This window comes from Tiliqua scincoides, chromosome 2, assembly GCF_035046505.1.
Source record: "Tiliqua scincoides isolate rTilSci1 chromosome 2, rTilSci1.hap2, whole genome shotgun sequence".
NCBI classification, from domain to species: domain Eukaryota; kingdom Metazoa; phylum Chordata; class Lepidosauria; order Squamata; family Scincidae; genus Tiliqua; species Tiliqua scincoides.
The window spans coordinates 132,867,879-132,889,282 of record NC_089822.1 but is presented as its reverse complement, the minus strand read 5'-3'; the positions used below and the strand labels follow the sequence as shown (position 1 = coordinate 132,889,282).

Sequence of the window (21,404 nt, the reverse complement as noted above, 5' to 3'; positions counted from 1 at the left end):
CAGAGAATAAACAACCCACAATCAGTGTTTTAAAAAACTCCTGAAAATTTATAACCTTAAAAAGATTTGTAAGTTAAAAAAAAAAAATACTTGGTTTCATAGCAGACAGGCAGACCAATGCTATCCCTTGCCAGCCCATAGCATGTTACGTAGCCCCAACAGCTAAAAAAACACCAAAAACACTTTTTTACTTAGGCTGCCTGGCCTCCACTGGGTCTCCTCAGATTCACTAAATGCCAGAAGGTGTTTGATAAGGTCCCTCACTAAAAGCTGTTGAGAAAACTACACAGTCAGGGAATAAGAGGACAGGTCCTCTCATGGATTGGGAACTGGTTGAGGACCAGGAAACAGAGAGTGGGTGTCAATGGGCAATTGACAAAAAAAGTGGAGAGAGGTGGAAAGTGGAGTGTCTCAAGGATCTGTCCTAGGACTGGTGCTTTTCAACATCTTCGTAAATGACCTGGAAACAGGGATAAGCAGGGAGGTGGACAAGTTTGTGGATGACACTAAGCTTTTCTGAGTGGTGAAGACCAGAAGGGATTGTGAAGTGCTCCAGAAGGATCTCTCCAAACCGGGAGAATAGGCAGCAAAATAGCAGTTGTGTTTCAATATGTGTAAAGTAATGCACTGGTGATGGGAACCAAAGTGAAAGGACAGTGGCTTCACTATGTATGCACAAGCAACCTCATGTCCCTCACAACTTGGTACATGTCCAGGTACAATCGGCAGCCGGCACAGGTCTGTTAGCTATGGGCCCACCTATAAAACCCCTTTCGCTAGCAGGCGTAGGGGAGGGATTGTCGTGTGGCTTGTTGCTTTTCCAAGATGGGACAAACCAGATAAAACACAGGCCCACAGTATTGCGTTCAGTGGACAACTTACGGAGGGTAAATTAATACTCTGTGCAATGGTCAACGTGGTCAAGATACAACTTATGGAGGTGGTCAATATAGAGAGGTTGCTCTCCCATAGTGTATATGCAGTGTCTGACCATACTGTGAAAATTAGGTCAACTTAAGGAAGTGGTCATTATAGAGAGGTGGTCAACTTTGGAGGTTCTACTGTGGTATAAATCCAACATACATCTGTATAAAATATATATTTAATGGTCCAATTGTGCTGGGCCTCCAAAACTTGTGTTGCGGTGGTGCAGCATGCTTTATGGCTGTCGCAAAAGATGACACGCAACAGAGCACAGCTGGACAACCATCCCAGGCAGCCAGTGGCCTGGCAAGGAGAGGCAGCACTGGTAGGTCAGCATGGAGAGGGGTTGGAGGTGGGGAGAAGGAAGAATGTGATGGGGAGGGACCGCAACAGACTGGATACTGGAGTGGGGATAGGGTGGTATCAGCAGCAGTGGAGCTGCTGATATGCTATCCCCCTTTCTGGCCTCAATCTGCTTTCCCAGGTCTACGCAGACTTGCGCCATTTAGGCAGTGAAGGTTTACCCCAGGCAAGGGAGATAATAATCCCTTACCCTGAGGAGACCTCTGGGACTCCCCCCCCCATAAGATGCAGCTCATGCTCCAGTGGTGTGACTGCGTTGGTGGTGGGGATTTAGTTAGGATTGAGCTGTTGATCATTGTTCTTGACATTTGGTTAAAGATACGCTGGAAGGATTGACGCTATATGTTATCCCCCCCCCCACTAGTCGGCTTCCCTTACATTTTTATGTTCTACCCAATGTGGAAAGCTTCCTGTGGGAATGCGTCCGTATTTCCACCAAAAGAGTTCTGTGCCAGCTTTACGGGAGGCTCAGTGTAGTCACACAGGGATCTGAGAACTCTGTCTCCCGCACGATGGCTCTCATTCTTCCCTCTGCTCCCTGCAAGTCTCTTCCCCTTGCTGGATTTTTTTTCCTCTTCCTCTCTCACTCTGCAGAAGTCAAGACACACAGAAAGTGAAAAACTGCAAGTGCAAATCCAGGCTTACCTGGACAATGTGTTTGACGTGGGTGGGCTGCTAGAGGATGCGGAGACCAAGAATGTGGCACTGGAGAAAGTGGAAGAGTTGGAAGAGCACTTATCACATGTAGGTATATAGTCATCCCCCTTTTGTTTGACATAAGAATCCTACTGTTTCCACCTTGTCCAGCATTCTCTTTCCAACAGTGATCAACCAGATGCCGGTGGCAAACCCACAAGAAAAGCAGGAAGGCAACAGCCCTTCATTGTTTGCCCTTTCAAAACTTGACTTTCAGAGGCAGATGCTGCTGCAGTTCTTGGAGGTAGCACACAGCCATCATGACTTGTAGCTATTGATTGGCCTCCATGAATCTGTCCAATTTTCTTTTAAAGTCATCTGAGCTTGTGGCCAATACCACAACTTGTGGATGCAGGTTCTGTAGATCAGTAATGCACTATATGAAGAAGCGCTTCCTTTGCTTGTCTAGAATCTGTTGCCGAGTCCATTTCATTCAGTGACTGTTCCGTTCTAGTGTCCGGTGAGAGGAAGAAGTGTTATGCCTTTTGTAGGCATTTTCTCACAATGTCTACCCCAGTAGTTTTCTTTTCTTCCCAAATGAGAAAATCTCCAACATTTGAACCTTTCCGCACTAAAGTTGCGCCAACCTTTTGATGGTTTTGGTTGCCCTTCTAAGCATTTTTTCCAGCTCTAGAATGTCCTTTTTGAGATGAGGTGACCAGAACTGTTCACAGTATTTGAGATTCAGCCACGCCATATATTTATATATAGTGGTGCCTCGCAAGAAGAAATTAATTCGTTCCGTGAGTCGTTTCGTATTGCGAAATTTTTGTCTTGCGAAGCGCGATTTAAAACAAACCAAAAAAAAATGCAAAAAAGTTTGTCTTGCGAAGCATGGCCATAGAAAAATTCGTCTTGTGAGTCACCAAAAAAATCACAAAACGCTTTCGTCTTGTGAGTTTTTCGTTGCGCGAGGCATTCGTCTTGTGAGGCATCACTGTAAAGGCTTCTGATACTGGCTGTATTATGTGGCTCTGGTGGAGGGCATCTATCCAGCATCTTTTGCAGTGGAGGAAAATGAATTCCTTTTGCACCTCATGCAAGGAATTCATTCAGCTTCTATGCAACGTCTCTTTAGTGATCACTTCACTCCTTTCTTGTCTAGTAATTGAACCTGCTTGTTTCCGGCTTCAGATGTATTTAGAACATTTTTTGGTCTTCTTGTTTTAAGAAATATGCTTCACAAATATTTTTTCTCTCTTCTTGCCTTACTTTTAACTTGAATTTCTTTGACCAGAATTTGTAGTCCTTTTTATTCTTCTCATTTGAGCAAGACTTCCATGTTTTAAAGGAACCCTTCTTCCCTTTTATGATTTCCTTTACTCAGTACACAATCTGCATGGCTATTCAGAAGTAAGTCCTATAGTGTTTGATGAGGCTTACTCCCAGGTAAGTGTATATAGGTTTGCAGCTTACGCTTGTTAACTGTGCAGGCATCGTCCTGGATTTGTTTGTATCTTTCCTATTCCTTTGGCGTGCATGCTGAACAGCCTTCACGTCTTCCACCAGGTTCAGCACATCACTCAGAATTAAGTCAAAGGTCATCTCCCCTCTAGTCAGCTCCATGAAAGTTCCACTGTTCTAGGGTATGGTAGTTTTTCATATCTAGAAATGTTATGGCTTTGTGGCAAATTGTTCATACATGTACTCAGTCACTGTTAGTGTACTTGTAGTATCTCATTGTTCCATAGGACTATGATTTTTGACTCCACACCCCAAGGTTTCTTTCTCCATGGTCAGGGTGTGTATGATAATCTGTTTCCACTACTGTAGACCTTTCTGGGCCTTGTATTTCTACTCAGTGTTTCCGGGAAGGAGTTTGTTCTTTAGTCTTTGTAGTTAAAGACTTGCTTTGTCCTCAGCATCTGGTAATAAGTAGTGTGCTACTTCTGATTATTAAATGTGATGTATACCACCTGGTAGCAAATCAGCTCACAAATCAACTTGTATAGCAAAATAAATAAGGAGATGATTCCCAGTCAAATGGGGCTTACCATATAAAGAAAAAAAGATGCAAAGGTTGCCAGTGAACAATCAGTGGAAAAGATGCTCTGCTGGAGTAAATAGTTGCTATCCAGGTGCCCCACTTAATCAGGGTTGAGTACAAGGTACAATTATCACAGTGACTGGATCAGAAGTATCATGTCAGTGGTTCCATTTTATTTTATTTTCAGTTGACAGAAAAGCTGCTGGATCTGGAGAATGAAAATATAATGCGAGTGGCAGAGCTGGAGAAGCAGCTATTACAGCGGGAGAAAGAATTGGAGATTGTCAAGGTGGGCAAGAAAACAGGGAGCACTTGAATTGTGCTCAGCAATGAACCAGCAGCCTGTTTTCTGGGACTCTTGATGATGCTGGGTTGAAATCATGTCACTGCAGCTGTAAGGGCATTTTGGGTAATAGCCCTGATCCCTTGTTGACACTAGCTGAATTGCCATAGATTTGTGGGCTGACCCCATTCCTCCTCTATGTGATGTGGAGGTTCTCTCTCCCTCTTATGAATCCTACCATTTCCTTTTATAACAGTGGTTAGGGTAGCATTTATATTTCCATAGGATAATGACTAAGGATTCATTTTCACACTCCATAGAATCAAGAAGCAGATCTTTCCTGGACTGTACCACCTCAGATGGCAGGAGGGTGATACTTTTTTTGTACATCCCCCCTTCCATGACAGATAAAGCTCTCTGAATGTAGAAAACTACCAAAAAAAAAGAAGACTACACTAGACCCATCTTCTTTACATGTTGCTGTTCTGTGTGCAGGAAGGTATTGGTTTTTTCCCCCTTGTGGAGAAATATTCAAGATGTAAACTGTGCTTGCAGTGGTAAAGTCCAGGAAAACCTTTACCATTGAATTGTACACCAGTTAGCAAGTTTGTTAAATGTATACTTTATTCCTCTGTACTTTGAGGATGATGGAAGTTGATCAGGGAGTGGACTTCAGAGAGATGGAATGAGGCCTGATTTGTCTATGTGCCCTGGAACAGGAGACCTACGAAAGCGCCAGCAACCAGGTGCACACACTGCGCAGAATCATAAAGGAGAAGGAAGAGGCTTTCTGGCGCCACTATACCTCACATCCACCACCAGCGGCGGCAGGAGGGGACCACCTACCGCTGCCCCCACCCCCTGAGGTGGAGATTAACTTCAGCGATCTACCGGAGGATCGCCTCCCAGTCCTGCCTCCCATGGAGGCTCCTCCTCCCCCTCCTCCACCTCCTCCACCTCTCCCCCCACCCCCACCTCCACTACCAGGTATGTTTGTACCCCAGTGCAAATAAAGAAGCATCTTTTTGATCAGGTGAATTACTGCAGTGAGATGCGTGACTCTGCTTTTATTTTCCCTCACAGATAAGTGTCCACCAGCCCCACCACTTCCTGGTGCATCCCCCTCCATGATCCTCACGATGGGGTTATCAGGTATGCTTTACATCCTCAACATGTGAAGAAGTGTAATGATAAAGGGTGGCAGCAACTGTTACCCTGCACATGCCCGATCTCGTCTGATCTCAGAAGCTGAGCAGGGTCAGGCCTGGTTAGTACTTGGATGGGAGACCGCCTGGGAATACTGGGTGCTGTAGGCTTATACCATAGTCTTTCGAGACTGAAGGCTGCCAACCAGTAGGATGGTATTGAGTAACAATGCTGTTCTACAAAGCACAGAATAAAGTAATGAGCCCAGAATTCAGCTTCTTGGGAATCTCCAATTTCACTTTTTTTAAAAAACAAGCTTCTAACTCTGATGACATCGACGAAAAGCATGAAAGCAGGAGAACCAAGCCTGCTGAAGTCTCAGAAGCCAGGGAGGTGGTTAAATAAAATGCCCATTGATCTGGGGTAGGGCTTCACTGCTTAGCTCTCCCCATGCAGGCCTGGCCCAAGTTAACATGGCACCTGAAGCAACACCCTATTTTGTTCCCCTTGTCTTTTCTCCCACCTCACCACTTCCTCACCCACCCACCCAGCCAGGTAAGGCAGGCTGGACAAGGGGAGGGGAGCACTGTGCTCCTAGAGCTCCTTCCTTACCTTAACTTTCTCTGCCTGCCGGATCCCACTCTGCCCTTTCTTCCAACACACAACCTGGGTGGAGCATGTTGGGCGTGGACAAGGAGGGCTCCCAACCTGTATGCCAGGCAAGAGTAGTAGTTGGCAACCTTCAGTCTCGAAAGACTATGGTATCGCGCTCTGAAAGGTGGTTCTGGAACAGCGTCTAGTGTGGCTGAAAAGGCCAATCCGGGAGTGACAATCCCTTCCACACTGGGAGCAAGTGCAGTCTGTCCCTGGCCTGTCTCCCTGGCTATGGGCCTTCCTTCTTTGCCTCTTAGCCTCAGACTGTTGGCCAAGTGTCTCTTCAAACTGGGAAAGGCCATGTTGCACAGCCTGCCTCCAAGCGGGCCGCTCAGAGGCCAGGGTTTCCCACTTGTTGAGGTCCACTCCTAAGGCCTTCAGATCCCTCTTGCAGATGTCCTTGTATCGCAGCTGTGGTCTACCTGTAGGGCGCTTTCCTTGCACGAGTTCTCCATAGAGGAGATCCTTTGGGATCTGGCCATCATCCATTCTCATGACATGACCGAGCCAACGCAGGCGTCTCTGTTTCAGTAGTGCATACATGCTAGGGATTCCAGCACGTTCCAGGACTGTGTTGTTTGGAACAGCCAGGCAAGAACAGCAGGTGGTAAAGGTAAAGATGAGAAATGGGGAGGAGTCGATCCATTTCCTTCCTACCCACCTGGGCAAGAAGCAGCAAGAGGCCACAGCACCACTGGGGCTTTCTGCTATGTCTTTCTTCACCATTACCTCTGCAATTGCTTGCAGCAGTGATGCTAGGGGAAGGGTTGGATCATTGCTGCCTTGACCCTTCTCTTGCTTGCTCTCTGTGAATGGAAGAGAATTGGAGCGCAGAGCGAAGCAACTGGGTGGGCAGTGTAGCCCCTTCTTTTGTTCTATACAAGACAAAGGAGTGAATGTGCTTTATGGACTTGCAAGGGAGAAAGACAAAGGGTTGGGTGACTGCCCCTAAAGCCCCTTGGTGACCTTGGTTTGAGAAACCATGCTCTAAGAGAAGCCAACAAAGGAGAATAAAAACAAACAGAAACCTGCCAAAGGATCTAGCCAAGTCTTCTTCCTGACACTCTGTTGGGACAGAGCTGTGACTGGCCTCTCTCACAACTATATGGTCAAATAACACTTTATTTTCTTCTCTGTGCCCCCAAGCAATCAGGATCAAGAAGCCCATCAAGACCAAATTCCGCTTACCAGTCTTCAACTGGACGGCACTGAAGCCCAACCAGATCAGTGGCACAGTCTTTAGCGAACTGGATGATGAGAAAATTTTGGAGGTGAGGGAAAGGGAGTCATCAGTACCAGGATGTGGGATATAGAGGCCTGCGTATGCATCATTTCCAGCCTGCTATTTCTCAATTTGTCATCTGTTGTTTCAGTGTCTGTAGTGTTCTTGTAGCAGTGAGCTGGTGTGATAACATAGATCAGGGGTGTCCAAAGTTTCTGGCAGGAGGGCCACATGGTCTCTCAGACACTGTGTCGGGGGCCAGGGAAAAAAAGAATTAATTTCTATTTAAAATTTGAATAAATTTACATAAGTTTACATAAATGAATATATTAAAGATGAACTTATATGAATGAATGAAGGTGTTGCAATAGCTCAAGGTCTATAAAAGGCCTTGCACAAAGCAAGGCTGGCCTTTCCTTTGCTGCCACTACTGCATCTCAGACATGAAACCACAAGTAGTGGAGGGAGCCCTCATCCCACAGCTCATGCGATAGGTCAAACAGTCGCCCTCACACTGAGAGCAGTTGTGTCGGGCCAGTGTGGGCTCCAACAAATCTCCGGTGGGCCAGAGGCTCATTGGAGACTGGGGACTCCCTGAGGGCCGCATTGAGAGGCTTTGAGGGCCGCAAGTGGCCCCAGGGCCCGGCACCCCTGACATAGATAGATGTTCAGGTGTTCAGGGGACAAAGCCATTTGCACTCCAGCTTCTGAAACAGAAGGGACGGTTGTTTGTTTGGCTGAGATTAAATCCTCACACAGGAGTTGACAGAGGCTTGGGAGAAGTCCCAAGATTTAGGACAGCTACGGGAGCCCAGATTCCAGGCTGAGTCAATTTGACAATTTGTAGATTAAAGATGGATAATAGTTTTGGCCTATTTCTTTCTTTCCTCGGTTGCTCACCTATGTGAAAATTTGTGTCAGTCTATGAGTGCTGGTATACAGAGATGAAACTAGGAGCTGGGGTGGCAGGGGCTGAGCCATCTTGTGATTTCTTGTGGGGGTGAAGGAGTTGAAGCTCCAGCATTGAATATAAAAGGTATCTGTCACTCTGGTTGAAGAAGTTGGATGGTTCCTGCAAAGCGTTTACAGGCTCAGAGGCTATGTGTTTAAAAAGTAATCTCTGCCCTCTATCTTTGAAGCCATCTTTGCTTATCACCTTTATTGGGCTGGGAGGCAGGTTTGTGAAATTCCCACACATCTGAACCCAGGGTGAGGGAGCTCTGAGGAACTTTCTGGAAGAGCTATTTTGGCAGGCTGGACGTAGAACTTACTGGTATTGACAGGGCTTTGAAACAATATCATTCCTAGCTTTAACACACCAGCAATCCAGGAGTGGGATGCATAACTCTTTGGGCCTTCTTTCCTCTTCCAGGATCTCGACCTTGACAAGTTTGAGGAGCTTTTTAAGACCAAAGCGCAGGGCCCTGCTATTGATCTCCTCTGCTCCAAGAACAAGGCATCGCATAAGGCAGTCAGCAAGGTCACGCTGCTGGAGGCCAACAGGGCCAAGAACTTAGCCATCACGCTGCGTAAGGCAGGCAGGACCACTGAGGAGATCTGCAAGGCCATCCACACGTAGGTGCTGCCCTCTGGGCCATCACTCCTCCCCCATGCTGATTCTTCTTCAAACTCCCTGCTGAAGTTTGAAAATGTACTCTTTTGCTAGTTAGTCTAGATAGTCTAGTCTGTCCATCTTCTGATGTAAGGCTGCTTTTGTTGGTGTGCATTTTAGGTTTGACTTGAAGACCCTGCCAGTGGACTTTGTGGAGTGCCTGATGCGCTTCCTGCCAACTGAGAACGAGGTCAAGCTGCTCCGCCAGTATGAGAAGGAGCGGAAGCCGCTGGAGGAGCTGTCAGATGAAGACCGTTTCATGCTGCACTTCAGCAAAGTAGAGCGGCTGACACAGCGCATGGCCATTATGGCTTTCCTGGGCAACTTCAGTGAAAACATCCAGATGCTCATGCCGGTAGGGGACTTGAATTGCCTCTCTGGGATCCAGAGATCTTGGCTTCTGTCATCAGCTGTTGAGGAGGAGGAGGAGGGGAATTTATTTAGCAAAGGAGTCTGGGAATTCTGTCCTGCCCCTGATAATCTCCTCAGCCTTTTATACTTCCATATACTGTACAAGCCTCCACTGGTATCCACAGGCATCCCCCGGTTCCTGCTCCCACATGGATACTGGGAACCACGGATAAGAGAGAACCCAAACTTCCTGTGTTGCAATGCACTCCAGTATCTTCTTGGGAACCTCCAGAGGCCTCTTGTGGGTTGCGCCAGGCTGGTGACACACTCTAGTAGCCTCTGCAGGCCTCAGAATGATCTGCAGTGGTGGCTGAACGTGACTTCCAGTTAAACCAGAAGTTGCGTTCACAACCCAGCAGTAGCTTCCAGATGCGTCTGTGGGCTATTTTGAGACCCGCGGATGCCAGTAGAGTGGGTTGCCAGCTCGATGCTACCCAGGTCTCCAGAGGCACCCAAGAAGAGACGAGAGTGCTTCACAAAACAGTTAAGGAAGTTAATGGGCACGGGTGGGGAGGTGCAGAGAACTGTGAAGAACTGGATCCACAGATACTGGGGGACACCTGTGTCTCCAATGAGAGCAAGCAAGGGAGTATTATGTTTTATGCAAGTAGTAAGGCTGTGGTCCTGTGTTTGTTTATTTGGGAGTAAGCACAGTTGAGCTTGATTAGGCTTCCTACTGAGTAAATATGCATAGTCCTGGACTGTTAAGAGTTAAGGATTATATCACTGGTGCAGCTGCTGCAACTTGATAAAAGGCTAGAGTCGTACCAAACCATAATGTTATATATTAGTAATGCAATTTTCAAAAACACACCTTTCTGTCCTTAAAAAAAATGTGAACATACACACTCCCTGCTATTGTATAACAGAATTGGAATGAATACTTTCCCAACAAGGGCAAACATAATTACATCATGACATCACCGTCAGGCTATCTTACTGGAGAGTAATTGACGTAGTTTACATTCTTGATCTCCAGTGGTGCCACTACATCAATGTTTGCCAAGCAGTAAGCTCTCCTTTGGTGCCATCCGGCAAGATCAAGGGAGGGATCATGCATAGCTCACAGGTTTGGTATGTAGAAGGTCTCAGGTGCAGTCCCTGCCACCTTCGACTTTGGTAGGAAAGGTAGGAAAAGGGCTCTCTCTGAGACCCTGGAGATCAGTTGCTAGTGGGGTAGGCAGCACTGGGATAGATGAGCCATTGACTCAGTACTTGTGCTTCCCTGGATACCCTTGAGCAGTTTCCATTGCTTGCCTCCCTGGATCCTCTTCCATTTTTTCCCCTCACCAGCCCTGTTCCCCCCATACTCATCTTTGCATCTTCTTGTTTTGTGACTTTTTGAGAAGAAAGTAATGGGTTTCCATAGATTGCAGAAGGTGTGGTTAAGTGTTTAAGAATAATAGTTACTTTTTGGTTTCTGTCCCTTGTAGCAACTCAGTGCCATCATTGCTGCCTCCGCATCTGTCAAGTCATCACAGAAGCTTAAGCGTATGCTGGAGGTGGGTCGCTCTGTAGATGTGGAAATAATTACAAAGGAAATGGAAAAGGATGAGCTCCACTTATCCCCAAACTACTTTTGAATGCCAAGGCTTAACCTGGGTGAACTACGGAAGGAGAAATAGAGTGCCTCTGAGCATGTGCCAAGTGCCTCTCCCATCAACTAGTTGCTGGGGAGTATCCCTGTGCATTTGGGATTCGGTGCCATGGCTTTCAGGCTGCAAGATGTTGACTTCCTTGCAGGTAGTGGAATTGTGCCCCAATATTTATTCTCTGAGGACTTACAAGGTATACCTGATATATCAAGCTTCTTCTGTATGAGATGCCTATCCTTTCTCCCTTTAGATCATCCTGGCTCTTGGCAACTACATGAACAGCAGCAAACGCGGTTCAGTTTATGGTTTCAAGCTGCAGAGTCTTGACCTGGTAAGGAGGGGCAGTTTAACAGGAATGTGAGCACGTAAACATTTGCAAGCTTGCCCATTGGTATCTATCCATGCCCTCATGCTTCCCAGGACATGAGTACAGTGTCTGTTCTCTTTGTCTGTGCCATCGTGCAATATATCTCTTATCTTAAAACTCAAAAGGGTTGTCCTGTCGAGGAAGCTACCTTTACAGCAGGGCAGATAAAATGTTATAATGTTTATTTCTAAAAATACTATTTTAACATAGTTTTTAAAAACCATATAATGCAACTGTGGTGTCCTGAGAAGGCAAACCACCAACACGGTTGGTTACGTTAAGTGCTGTGTGAAATTTTCATGCCAAATTTTTATGAGGTTTAATTTTTCTGTGAAACTTGCTGTTTGGGGGAAGGGGGAATGAAAATTTCACCAGAAAACCCTTCCTTCCAGGCCTGTTTGTTTGTTTGTTTGTTTGTTTGTTTGTTTGTTTGTTTGTTTGTTTGTTTGTTTGTTTGTTTGTTTGTTTGTTTGTTTGTTTGTTTGTTTGTTTGTTGCATCTGTCTCTCCCTCAGATTCTTCTGCATCAGGTTTGGGAGCAGGAAGTGAGAAGGCACCTTCATTGCCTAGACAAGTGGGCTGGTGTGTCTTTCTAGTGCACTGCTAATCTCAATGCCCACTAACACAACACAGTAACACTTCCACCCCAATCCAGCTGTCCCTGTATGGTGTTACATGTGGCAAGCTGTGGCTGAATATGGACTGAGATTGATATCTGTTTTCTGCCACAACTAGTCAACTGCGTGCAGCTGCATTAGACATGGGAACATCGTCCCCATTGCCTCCGCATGATGTATTCCCTCTTTCTTACCAAAAAGACAGTGGAGAAGGGGACTAATTTTGCAGGGGGCGAAAGCATTCAGAAACTGGACACCCACCCTCATTTTGGTCCAGCGCTTCGATTAAAACAGAGGCTCAAACCAGCTGATAGCAACATCTCTTGATAACAAGGATCGGAAACCTGATGCAACAAGGTGGTTCAGAGCAACAGCTAATGATGTTGCTCCACCAGTTGCTTGCAGCCAACTGGGAGCTTTATTGATCAGGTGTTGTCTGTAGCTTTACCCCACCCCCAAAGAAAGCTATTGAAATTTGAAGGGGCTGTGTCTGGCTCTTCCGGCGTTGCCTCCTGCAGGGCCTAAGAGTCTCCCGCTGCCCCAGCTGCAGGAGGGTAGTCCTCTTGTGCTGATCTCAAGGAGAAAGAATCCTTGGAATCAACCTCGATCCCCTTCTCTTTCTCTTCAGATGAAGCTGTGCTGGCTTCTGAGTCTCCCCTCATGGGAGTCTCTGGCAAGGTAGATATTTCTGGAGGTCTTTCTAGGTCTTCCCCATCCTATCCCGTCTTCCCCATCCTAATCCAGAGCCATAGCAGCACACGCACACACTCCGTGTATATGTATTTTCACACCCTCGTGAATCAGCATAGTCAGAGAGAGCAATTTGGCTAAATTGGGCTCTGTGCCTGGAGGGAACCTGAACGGGGGCAGTGAGCAAAGTACCTGCAGCCAACACCTCAGTCTGTAGCTGCTGCTCTTGCATGGAGTCTTCCATGCCAAGATGTTGTGAAGAGAGTGCGGCGAGTGGAGCATTGCCGCTAGTCATTCTGCCCTCTCACCTGCCCCATGTCCAATCGGCCTGAAAACACACCCCCCCCATAGTTGGTGGTGACACCACTGCTGTTTACTTCACTGTTGCTTCTCATCCTGGTGCGTAGCGGGCTGGGGGCCCTGCAGCTCCTGAGCATAGTGGTATCTGTACATTTTGTTTTTCTCCCCATCAAGCTGCTGGACACCAAATCGACGGACCGGAAACTGACACTCCTGCATTTCATTGCAATGATGGTGAAGGAGAAATACCCAGAACTGAGCACCTTCTGGCAGGAGCTGCACTTTGTGGAGAAGGCGGCTGCAGGTAGGGGCAGGCCTCTTTAAGGAGCATCACTTAGGCCCCATCTGTGACCAGGACTGTTTTACCATAGAGTCCATGCTGTGCATTAAAGGCCCCTCCTTCACACACTGTGAAAGCAGCAGTGTGTGTGTGTGTGATATGTGCCCTGGTAGTGTATCCTGTGATGTGTGGGAGAGAAATGCTCCGCGTCTGTCAAGGCTGTGGTCTGTGGACACAGCTGCACCCAGCATGGGCGGGCAAGAGGCAGTGTCCATGTCATCATCAGATGTTTGACCTGGAGCCTGTGAAATGAGAGAGGCACTGAATATGGAGGCAGGTATGCTGTTGAAACAGGCACAGGCAATCACGGAACAGCTTGGTTTCTGTTGAGAAGGGAAGTAGTTAAGGCTGGGGAGCTTGGCTGGAGTCTGAGATGCTGCTCAGATTACAAGTTGGGGGCAGCCAAATTGGGGCATTTGGTAAATGGGGGCATCTTTTGTAATTACCCTCTAGCTTCTATTTTTAGAAGGCAATGGAAGTGTCATATTTTGTATAATGGGGGGGTGGGGCTTGTGGATTTCATTAAGGCCCCCCTACCTTTCCCTGTGAATTCAACCACTGGTTTGAGATTTTCTAGGGATAGGTGGAATGTGGCCTTATGTCATCTGAAAACTGCTGGATCAGTCTGATCCTTCTGAACATCTGCTTGGCTGCACCCCAGTGCAGTGGATACTGTACTGTACAAATCAGGAGCTCCCCCTTCTGGTGATTGGCTATGGTAGCACAGAGGGAAAGTATTTGGGTGTGATTAAGCCTTACAGTGCCTATGTCACAAAGGCCTGGAACCAATTCCACTCCTGTGGAATGTACATGAGGTCAACAAAAACCTAATTGCCTGTTATCTCTCATTGCCCATTTCCCTCTTGTCCATTCCCATAGGTATCAATGTATGACTTTTTAACAGCCCTCCAAAGCCCTGCTTTTAGTTTAGTTTAGCTTTCGTGTATTTATTATTTGCATAGGTGTTCAGCCAAATTTGTATAGCTGTTCAGCCAAAGGGTGCATTGAAAGAGAAGGGTTTGAGGAGAGGTTTGAAGCACCATGTAGGAATTTAGGGAGAAGATTATAGGCTTAAGGGATACATCTCCGCTGAGTATATGTCTGCACTTTTGCGTATGGGTGCATTTATGTGCCTGTTATGTGTGGGTAAAAATGGTTTTATTCTTTTGCTGATTTCAGTGTTTTCCAAAAATGAAAGAGCAAAAAGTGGTGTTATGTGTTTTTATTTCATTTTTATAAATTACAATCACTTTAAAAGTGTGCTGGGTAGGTGATATAGTGTCAGCAGATGCAGCCACAGTCAGTATGTAGAGGTGTTAGAAAATGGTTTTATTTTTTCATTGATTTGGTTTTGTGTGTGTGTGTGTGTGTGTGTGTGTGTGTGTGTGTTGCTTTGCTTTCCTCAAAAATGAGAAGTGCAGAAAGTGGTGTTAAGAGTTTTTTTATTTTGTTATCACAAAAAATAAAAACCACCTCTTGATATAGACTTCCTAGTGAACTTGACAGCACAATCCTATACATCAGTAGTTCTCAAACTTTTAGCACCGGGACCCACTATTTAGAATGAGAACCTGTCAGGACCCACAGGAAGTGATGTCATGACAGGAAGTGGTATCATCAAGCAGGAAAATTTTTAACAATCCTAGGCTGGAGTCCTACGCACACTCACCAAGGAGAAAGTCCCATTTACTATCATTGTTAAAAGCATATACAAAGTAACCTGTTATACAGATGTGTACATTTCCCCAAATGCAGTCACATACCATGGCAGCATCAAGTCTAATATATTAAAATCAGGGCCATAGCTGGGGGGGGGCAGGGGTTTTTTTGCCCCCCCCAGCCAGCAGTTTGCCCCCCCCTGGCATTTTTTCCACACTTGTCATGTAAATGTGGTTGAATGTCCTCCAGTTTAGCTCCTGTTCCTTGAGAGCTCAGCCCCTCCCTGCAGGCAGCCTCCTCCAATCAGCTCAGGCTGCTGATGCTTAGTAACTCACCTTAGGGGCCAATCATAGTGACCTGCTGATAGTCACAGGACACCAGAGAGGCTAGCATGAAAAAGCCTGGAGGGAATGTGCTCAGTGCCTTCAATCACCTTCCTAGGAGCTGAGTGGCTGTGCAGGCAATTTGCAGGACCCTGGAGGCTGCTGCTGAATGACTCTGGCATCATTTGGGGGGTGAGCAGGCAGGAGATTTTGGATGGGCCATTTCTGCTGTTTGGGTCTGGTAGGGCCTTTCTCTTTGGGGGGAAAGAGAAAAGCTTGTCTCTGGCATCTGAGACTTTGGATAGACCATTTCTGCTGTTTGGGGCTGGTAGGGCCTTTCTCTTTGGAGTGGGGAGAGGAAAGCAAGGGTCTGGCAAGCAAGAGACCCATGTGCAGGCTATGTTAATGTGGTCTGAAAGTAACCAAAGAACTGATTCAAACCCATCTATTTCAACTCTAATTATTGACAGTGTGCTTGAAAAACATAGATATTACATTTCAAGTATTGTTGAAATCATTCAGTTTCTTGTAGCTAATGAGCTTCCAATGAGGGGAATATACAACATTGAAGAACATGTGGAGGAAAGTTTATTTAAAAATCTTTTCAAATGTACCCTCAAAAAGGACCCAAAACTAGCTGAATCTTATAAAATTATTCCAAAGAATGCCGCTTACCAATCCCCAGAAATTCAAAGTGAAATAGTTAAAGTAATGACTGATCTCATTCAAGAGGAAGTTTCCAATGAGAGAAAGAATGCAGATGTCCCATTTTTTTCTGTCTTGGAGGATGGAACAAATGACAAAAATCGAAGAGAAAATATAGCATTGCTACTAGCTATGTTAAAGATGGCGAAATTTACGGATCTATGCTATCCATAGAGACAACTGCTTTGGATGCTGAGATGTTTACAAACACAACTTTAGATACGTTCCGAAGGTATGGTTTAAATCCTAACAATCTGTTGAGCCTATGTTACGATGGAGCATCAGTTATGAGTGGCAAGAAAGGTGGTGTCCAGGCATTAATTTAAAAAAAACTGAAGAAAGAAATTCCATACGTCCGTTGTTTTAACCACAGACTGCATTTAGTTGTAGTTAAAGCAGTTGAAGTTGTGCCAATGGTGAGGGAATTTTTTGGACAATGTGTGGAATTATACAGCTTTTTGTCCCGTGGGGTAGTAGCTGCTGAGTATGAAGGCAAAGCTCTTTCCCATCTGCTGGAACAGAGATAGTCAGGACATCTTCAGGTGTGTAGGACAATTTTTAAAGAATACAAACATATATCAGAAACTCTTGAACTAATATCAATAAATAATGGAAAAAGATTTGCTGGGGAAGATGTGGTTCTTAGCACTGGTCTCCATCTTATAATGCGGAAGCAGGAGTTTAGTCATGACATTTCCTCGGAGCAGGCCTATAACTTATAACTTAAAGTTCACTAGAAGACTTAAGAAACAGTGAGACTTTGAAATCAGTTCTGCAGGAAACATCAAAACTGGCTAAAGAGGAAGAAGTAAAAATGCCAAGGAAAAGGAAATTTAATTCCTTACTTGATGATCATGTGGTGTCTGAAACAACAGGTAACAGAGCATCATGTAGTGACACCCACAGTAAGCATGCTTCTGACTTTTTTGAAATTCTGTATGTAGTGCTAGCCGAAATAAAAAGAAGATTCCACGACAATGAAGAGATTCTTCAGGCAATAGTTGCAGCAGAAAATTTAGATGATGAAAATGGTAGGCTTAATTATAAAAAAAAATTCAATATTACCATTCCAAATAAAGAAGAAATGAAAGTAGTAAAACAATTCCTTGAGATGAACAAAATTGAAAAACGAAATTTCTTCCGTGAAATATACAAACACCGGAGTGCCTTTGAAGATTGTTACAGTATGTTAGCGGCAGTAAGAACTTTTGCAAGTAGCACAGCAGTTTGTGAATCGACCTTCTCAGTGCTTGCACGAATTAACAGACCTCAAAGACTATCAATGTCTCACTCAAGAATGGCTAATTTAGTATACCTAGCTTTTGAGCTAAAGAGAACCAAGAATTTAAGTGTGGAAAAGATTCTAAGAAGATTCAATTCTCAGAAAGATAGGAGAATTCAGCTCTACTAGGTAGTTTCAGATCTTCTGTACCTTGCTTTTTAAAAGTAATGAATAATGTAAAAAACTAATGTTCCATGGCGTTGCTATATTTTACTTCAATATCTTTCCTCTTGTTTTTAGGTAAAGTTACTTTTGTCATCAGCAAATGAAAGGCTTTCAATACAAGTAAATACTGCCTGTATCATAGTGATTTGTTTTACTTTTGCAGTGTTGCAAGTCTGTGTATTGCACTGGTGTCCAAAATGAAAGGACAAGTTGCATGTTATTTCTATGTAGACAAATAGATTTTACACTGCATACAGAGATGCATTTATTCTATGCAGATCATTGTTAGTTTGCTTTACAGATAGTGAATGCATCTTTAAAAAACAAACAAACAGCAACCCAAAATATTTCCTCCTAATTAAATTTGGGTTAGTTATGGGTCTCTGATGTTTCTCCATACTTATCCTTCATTTTGTACACCAGTATAGATACCTGACATAATTGCCGCCCCTGAAAAAATGGTTCCCCCCCACCTTTAGAATCCTGGCTACGGGTCTGAATATTAAATCAATGAGGACCCACCTGAAATTGGCATGCGACCCACCTGGTGGGTTTGGGAAACTCTGCTATACATGATTACTCAGAAGTAAGTCTGACTATGTTCAATGGGATTTACTCTCAGGTAAGTGCATATAGGATTGCAGCCTGAGTGGGTTTGAGTAGAGCATCCATGCCATTTGATTTAGTTCCTGTGACTCTCCAACTGTGGCTGAGCCTTGAAAGCAGGTTGACACTTCCCAAGTCCAGTGGGCTCCAGCACTAACCCTGTGGCCCTCCCCCCCCGCAGTGTCCTTGGAGAACGTATTGCTGGATGTGAAGGAACTGGGGCGTGGGATGGAGCTGATCCGGCGGGAGTGCAGCTTGCACGAGCATAGCATCTTGCGCAGCTTCCTGAGTGCCAATGAGGGCAAGCTGGACCGACTACAGAAAGACGCTAAGACAGCGGAGGTGAGTGATGGTGTGGCAGCCATATTACTGGAGGTTTAGCAGAGAAGAATCCATGCAATGTTGCCTCAAGGGTTTGTAATGGAAACTTTCCTTGTGTGTGTTGCATAGTGGATTCATATCTGGTGTAGAATGGTGCATGACTTGTATATTTACATTAGATTTTTGGTTGGTCCATGTGTTTTGTATATAGACTGCATGCCAGATTAGTGTACGGAAACCCTGGCCTTTGACTGACTGTGCCACATTTCATGAGTGCCAGGTCCAGCATGCATTTGTGTATGTATATTGTTTAAGCAGTACAAGCTGGATGCATTGTGCAAGTGCTCTTTGGACTCCGTGCATGCAGACTGTTAGATGTCTTCACATAAAAATGTAATTGATGATGATCATTGTGTTATATTGTTGGAATGCACCAGTCTGATGTGGAAAGTAGCTTGCATACAGCATGTTTGTACGTGCAGGACTTGTGTCAAACGTTCACCCAGGGATTGCAGTTTTTACACTTTTGTGCCATGAACCTGGTGGCGTCCTCAGCTTTCATATCCAGAGGCTGCTGTCTCTGGACTTGGTTCACACTGCTTTCCTTTCTGCAGGAGGCCTACAACACTGTTGTGCGCTATTTTGGTGAGAGCCCTAAGACAACACCTCCGTCTGTTTTCTTCCCAGTCTTTGCACGCTTCATCAGAGCCTACAAGGTGAATATTGGAACTGGTGATCCCAGGCCCCCTTCATATCCACGAAGGTGCACACCACACGCTTCATGTACTTGACAGCCTAGTTGCCCACACCCTACGGATGAGCTTTTCCTGCCATTGTTCCTAGCAGGAAGTAGCTCTGCCTGTGATTAGGTGTGGCCAGCCCAAATGAGAATTTTGTCCCTGCCTGCTCTATCTAGTCTCCTCCCAGCCATCTGGACTCAAAGGATACCCCAGCCTTAAGAGGCACCTTTCCAAGCCTTTGGCAAAACCAAACTGCCTCCCTAAAACTGTATGAACTCAGGAAGCTGCCACAGAGTAAATCAGATCATTAACCTGATTTAATCTAGCTCAGTACTGTCAGCCGTGCCTGGTGGCAGCTCTTCAGTTCCCTGCCCCATCTGGAGATGCTAAGGATTGAACTGGGCAGTCAGATGCTCTAGTGACTAGTCCCTACAGCTGAGCCTAACTTTCCTCTTTCCCTATTGACGGTCCTGTCTACAGCACCACCATGTGGCCATAGATGTTAGTGAAATCTCAGCAAGGTGTATGTTTGCCTTCTGATGGACCTGTGTCCCCTGCACTCCAACTTTTCTTCCAGGATGCAGAGCAGGAGAATGAGCTGCGCAAGAAGCAGGAACAGGCACAACGGGAGCAGGCACTGGCCCAGGAAGCCAAGAGACTGGAGAAGGTAGGAGACAGTGCAGGCTGCCTGTATGGGAGGAGGAGACTGCTAGGACAGGGAGCATTCTCAGAGTAGGGTTGGTGGTGAAGGAGGTCCTGCTCCTCGTTGCAGCGTCTGGGGACTGAAGTGCCCTATACCTGGTTCTCAGCTTTTAGGTGATGTTTTTCAGCCTGCCACCTCTCCTGACAGCTTGTCTACGCAGTATCAGCAGATTAGTTCTCTACTTCTGGGTTTGGACGGGAAAGGCTGTTCCTTGTTAAAGAGGCATCAGCTTTCTTGCAGAATTCCTTGTGATGTCACAATAGAAATGGTGTGTTTTTTTTCCATCTACAAGCTTGCTGTTTCATATGGCATGCTTCCTTGTGAGTAGGTGTGCTCCGGGGTACAAGCCCCAGCCTGCAGTGTCTAGTAGCAGCAGAGTTTTTTTGCAAGGAAATGTGTGCATCTCCTTTGCTTTTGTGTCCTTTGTCCCTGTCGTTGCTGTGAGCCCGTGTGCCCAGCAACCAGACAAGGAGCAGCACGGGAACAATACCAGAAAGTGAGAGACGGTGGCTGGGCAGTGCGCTTTTGTTTTCCTTCTACTTCCTGACCTATCCCCAGTTGCCCTTGCAGCGCAACAAGTGGCAGCAGCAAGAGTTGATTGCTGAGCTGAGGCGGCGCCAGGCTAAGGACCACCGGCCCGTCTACGAGGGCAAAGATGGAACCATTGAGGATATTATCACAGGTAAGCCCTGCCCATGCTTTTTGCCAAGCCAAGGCTTTTTCCAGCAGGGCCTGGCATGTGACTTTGTGCAGCCCAAGTAGATCAAGAGATGTGGTACCTTCTTCTCCTTCCCTTGTCTTCTCCTTCCCTTGTTTAAGCTTCACAAGGCATTGTGGATGCTCATCTTCTGGCGCCCCTAGTTCTTCCCTGTATACTCCACACACACACCCTGGACACCCTGTCTCCTTATAAAGGGCGACAGTTATGGTGGGCTCTTAAGACCTCTTCTGGTTTACAACCTGTGAGAGCACGTCCACAAGACTTCCCCATCTTCTCCCAGGTTAACAGCTTTTCAATACGTTCCACCCCATTTTCGCTTATAAGTGCACCCTTATGACAAGAGAGAAAGAATGCTGACGTGATCGAGAAGTGAATTTCTGTGTTCAGTGCCACATTTGGTGCTTCTTCAGCATCTGTGTGTGGTGCAGCCCCAGTTGGAATTCCACCTGACAATGAATCCCACCAGTAACTGGTTAGGCAGCAGCTGTAGACTCTCTTTTTCATACACAATAGTAGCAGTAGTATGGAGCTACTGTTCCCTACCGTTGGTGGTATAACAACCCAGGACCATAGCGCCATCCCATGTGCCACCATAGTATTGTTGAAATGCTCAGTGATGTGTCCTGGGTCAGCCCTGTCCATCTTCTCAGACACCACTGCGTTCTTCAGACTGTGGTCCAAGGGCCTGGAAGTGGTTTTTTTTTGGGGGGGGGGGGCACAGAGCCAGTTCTCTTATGAGTGGTTGGGATAGGTGATGAACTGTTACCCTGCACATGCCCAATCTCGTCTGATCTTGAAAGCTAAGCAGGGTCAGGCCTGGTTAGTACTTGGATGGGAGACCGCCTGAGAATACTGGGTGCTGTAGGCTTATACCGTAGTCTGAAGGTTGCCAACCATGGTCTCTGATTCCATAGATTTCATGTCTTTATTATTGTGGAACAGGTACCATGGAGGACCTTCTCCTTGATTTATT

The 21,404-nt window shown here is 45.9% G+C and overlaps 1 protein-coding gene across 5 annotated transcripts in view; it reads left to right on the top strand.

Moving 5' to 3' along the window:
• The window catches only part of FMNL3 (formin like 3), a 106,230-nt gene that overhangs the window by 73,684 nt on the left and 11,142 nt on the right, over window positions 1-21,404 (top strand). For 4 of the 5 annotated variants that reach the window (XM_066615729.1, XM_066615728.1, XM_066615726.1 and 1 more), the window contains 14 exons: window positions 1,882-2,031; window positions 4,158-4,259; window positions 4,973-5,240; window positions 5,337-5,405; window positions 7,200-7,324; window positions 8,648-8,850; window positions 9,008-9,242; window positions 10,732-10,800; window positions 11,144-11,224; window positions 13,041-13,170; window positions 18,128-18,288; window positions 18,882-18,983; window positions 19,585-19,674; window positions 20,269-20,392. In XM_066615729.1, the coding sequence (XP_066471826.1) occupies window positions 1,882-2,031; window positions 4,158-4,259; window positions 4,973-5,240; window positions 5,337-5,405; window positions 7,200-7,324; window positions 8,648-8,850; window positions 9,008-9,242; window positions 10,732-10,800; window positions 11,144-11,224; window positions 13,041-13,170; window positions 18,128-18,288; window positions 18,882-18,983; window positions 19,585-19,674; window positions 20,269-20,392 (1,909 nt within the window). The remainder of the gene's footprint in view (window positions 1-1,881; window positions 2,032-4,157; window positions 4,260-4,972; window positions 5,241-5,336; window positions 5,406-7,199; window positions 7,325-8,647; window positions 8,851-9,007; window positions 9,243-10,731; window positions 10,801-11,143; window positions 11,225-13,040; window positions 13,171-18,127; window positions 18,289-18,881; window positions 18,984-19,584; window positions 19,675-20,268; window positions 20,393-21,404) is intronic. The other variant, XM_066615727.1, reaches the window with a different exon arrangement.